The sequence below is a fragment of the Sinocyclocheilus rhinocerous genome, unplaced genomic scaffold (genome assembly GCF_001515625.1).
Source record: "Sinocyclocheilus rhinocerous isolate Xijiao unplaced genomic scaffold, SAMN03320098_v1.1 scaffold147, whole genome shotgun sequence".
Lineage (NCBI taxonomy): Eukaryota > Metazoa > Chordata > Actinopteri > Cypriniformes > Cyprinidae > Sinocyclocheilus > Sinocyclocheilus rhinocerous.
Window position 1 is genome coordinate 978,280 of NW_015651498.1, and position 3,209 is coordinate 981,488.

Here is a 3,209-nt window from a genome sequence, read left to right on the forward strand (position 1 = left end):
TGGACTATAGTACATCGATGACGCGTCGGTGTCTATTAAATTATTCATGAGACTGCGTGTTCTTACCCTATGAGAAGACGCTTCGCTTAATTATTCACAACAGCATGTGTTGATTTGCTATGACAGACGCTTTAGACTGTGAGATCGCATACATTAACTGAGAGAAACGTTCATGGATCGAAGGAAGGAGAGCGATTTGTTTTTGCTTTGTAATAAGCCTTCGGCACAAACGCAATTCATTCACTTGGTGAGCATAACCGTTTTTACAGCTCCGTGACACAAGCCGTCAAAAGGCTTATATAAACGCAGCAGAATAAGCCTAAAAAGTTATGAGAGGTGCAACAGCGCGTTCATATATATGTTTTCGATGCAGAGTGCAAATGGCTGTGCATTTATTTGTGTTTTTAACTCGATGGGAGCGAAATGAAACTGTCTGAACCCGAAGCTGTGTGTGTTGTCTGTCTCCTCTCTTCTCCCTCCACTCCGCTGCGCACCACGCCCACTTTTTTAGCATTTTTTAAAACTAGTGAGAACTAACCAGTGCTGAAACGGGGGGTTTCATGACCCTTTAATATGAAGGGAAAAAATCTTGCATGCATCCCTGGTTGTATCAACTTTTTATTATTTTATTACTGATATTTTGCGCCAGTTTCCCATGTGTTCTCTTGAACACATAGAATGGAAACGCCACTTTGTTTGCAATATTTTATGCGATATTCAAATTTAATTCACAACTTTGCTTGGAAAAATAGCTATTGTCACATGCACTGAAAAAAATGGTGTATAGACAATTTTCACTCAGAAATTGCAATTAAATTTCACAAATAATTACAAAGAAACAGCAAGTAACATTGAATTAAATGTGAAATTTTGTTGTAGAAAGACTGAAAATTGTAATTTCTTGTAAAACATACTCCAATAATCTTTGTTTACAATTTTGAAAAATCTTTTTTTTACTATTTCACTCAGAAATTGCTAGTAAATTTCACAATTACAAATAAACAACAAGTAACACATTGAATTAAACATGACATTTTGAAAGTAGAAATACTCAAATAATATTTTTTGTAAAACCTGCTTCAGTAGTCTTTGTTTAGAACTTAAAAAAAGACTTGAATTAAAGACTTGAATAGACATTGAATTAAACCTGAAATTTTGTAAAAATTCAAGTAAAAAAAAGACTGAAATAGTATTTTCTTATAAAATGTACCCCAGTAATCGTTTTTATTCACAACTTTGAAAATAGTTTTTTACAGTGTGTGCATTGATTGCATAAATATGCAATTAAATTCATACACTGCTTTTCCATCTTGTGTCTCAGACTCAGGCCGAGAAAGATCAGCTTCCTGTCAAACCAGGAACTCTTCCCAAACTACAGGCCCATATTGAGAGCATCATCCTGTCTCTTCCAGAGGACCTGCAGGGCATCTTACACAAACCGCCGAGCCCCTGACCCTCAGCCAGCTCTGACAGACCAGACCAGACCGTACAGGGTTAACAGACACGAACGTGCCCGATTTCTGCTGGATTCTCCTCAAGTGCACTTGTTGCTGCAGATCTGCCGCCCTTGAACGGACAATGCTGGCATTGCCAAAAACCGCACAGGAAGTGACTGTGCCTGAGCGCCACAGGGATGAATGATGGCAGAATGACGCACGCGTGTCACGGACACATTCTGAGTCTTTCTGCTGTAAGTCTCACCGTGTGAGATTAACATTCCCTTTGCTTTTAAACATGAAGATGGAGTCAGGAGAGAGAGATCTGCTTCTGAATGGAGATCTGTGCATGGTTGTGCTGTGACACCAGAACATCTGGAGCAAGAACATGAAACCTGTCAAGAACATGTCCAGGTCATATTTCACCCCAAAATGAGGAAATTATATTTTGCAAAAAGAAAATGAAGCCTATTTTAAGTCCATTAAGTCCATATATATTAATGTGTATACATTCTGTAATGATCCTGAGATTTTCTTATTCCCATTATTCATGGATTCTCATTATTGCGTAATGTAAAAAAAACAAAAACAGAAAAACAATTACTGAACTAATATTTAACAATTTAATACTGTCGATTCTGTCAAAATGGAATTTGTTGCATTAAAGTAATGAAAATTTATATTTTTTACATTTTACATTTTTACATAATTATACATTTACCCCAGAGTTTTCCATTAATTTTTTATCATTGTATTTAAATTGAATTTTGTTAAATTTGTTAAATTAATATATGCACTGTTGCAATGCCAAAATTTGCAATTTATATTATATTTTTATTTTTATATTAACTTTTTGGGTTTTTTTTGCATTGTGGTATTTGCATGATAATTAAACACATTTCCCAACCAGATTTCATTACTATAATGCAACAAATCTCTTTTTTTACATATTACAGAATGACATATTTACACGTTGAAGTATTAAATTGTTAAATATTATTTCAGTAATTGTTTAGCCTTTTTTACATCAAGCTATAATGCAGTAATCAGAATTATCATGGATAGTGAGAATAAGTATTATTAAATTGTTACATATTATTTCAGTAATTATTTTTTTTACATCAAGTTATAATGCAATGATGAGAATTATCATCGATATAGAGAAGAAAATATCAAATGCTAAAAATATTAATGGTTCTAAAAATGGGCTTTTATTTATACAATATTTTTTCAATTATAGTTTGTGGTGAAATGTTCCCTGGAAATGTTTTCATGAAAGTCAGCTGTGTTTTGAATCGTGTTCATTGAGGTAATATTGCAATAACAGGTCCTGTTTTACAGAGACCAACACTACTAACCTGTAAATGATGATGAAGAGAGTGTGAATATATTTCATCTTTACAAGCTCAGTAAGCACATTATTGCAGGTGTCTGGCATTGATTAACTCTCATAATGTAGGCAAAGACCAGTACAGTTTTATATGTATTTATTTTTATTTTAATTTTAATTCATAAACTGACTTAACAACAAAAGGGAAAATAGCCATCATCTTTTCCTTTCCTTTCCACCTTCACTGACCTAAACTGAAAGAACTAGTCTAGTTATTTAATCATCAGTGCCGATGCATTGAGATTGTGGTCTTCCTTCGATTTCAATATCATATATACATCGTCATTCAGAAAATGATCCTGTACTGTATACTTACACACAATATAGTCACACGCTTGACCTATAAAGGTGAAAACGGTTTGTTTTGCATTTTCTGGTGCCTT

The 3,209-nt window shown here is 33.9% G+C and overlaps 1 protein-coding gene across 1 annotated transcript in view; it reads left to right on the forward strand.

The window, feature by feature from the left end:
* The window catches only part of LOC107712949 (protein DENND6A-like), a 22,600-nt gene extending 20,552 nt beyond the window's left edge, over positions 1 to 2,048 (forward strand). The window contains exon 18 of the mRNA XM_016518349.1: positions 1,322 to 2,048. Within this exon, the coding sequence (XP_016373835.1) occupies positions 1,322 to 1,453 (132 nt within the window). The 3' untranslated portion in view covers positions 1,454 to 2,048. The remainder of the gene's footprint in view (positions 1 to 1,321) is intronic.
* The last annotated feature ends 1,161 nt before the right edge of the window (positions 2,049 to 3,209 follow it).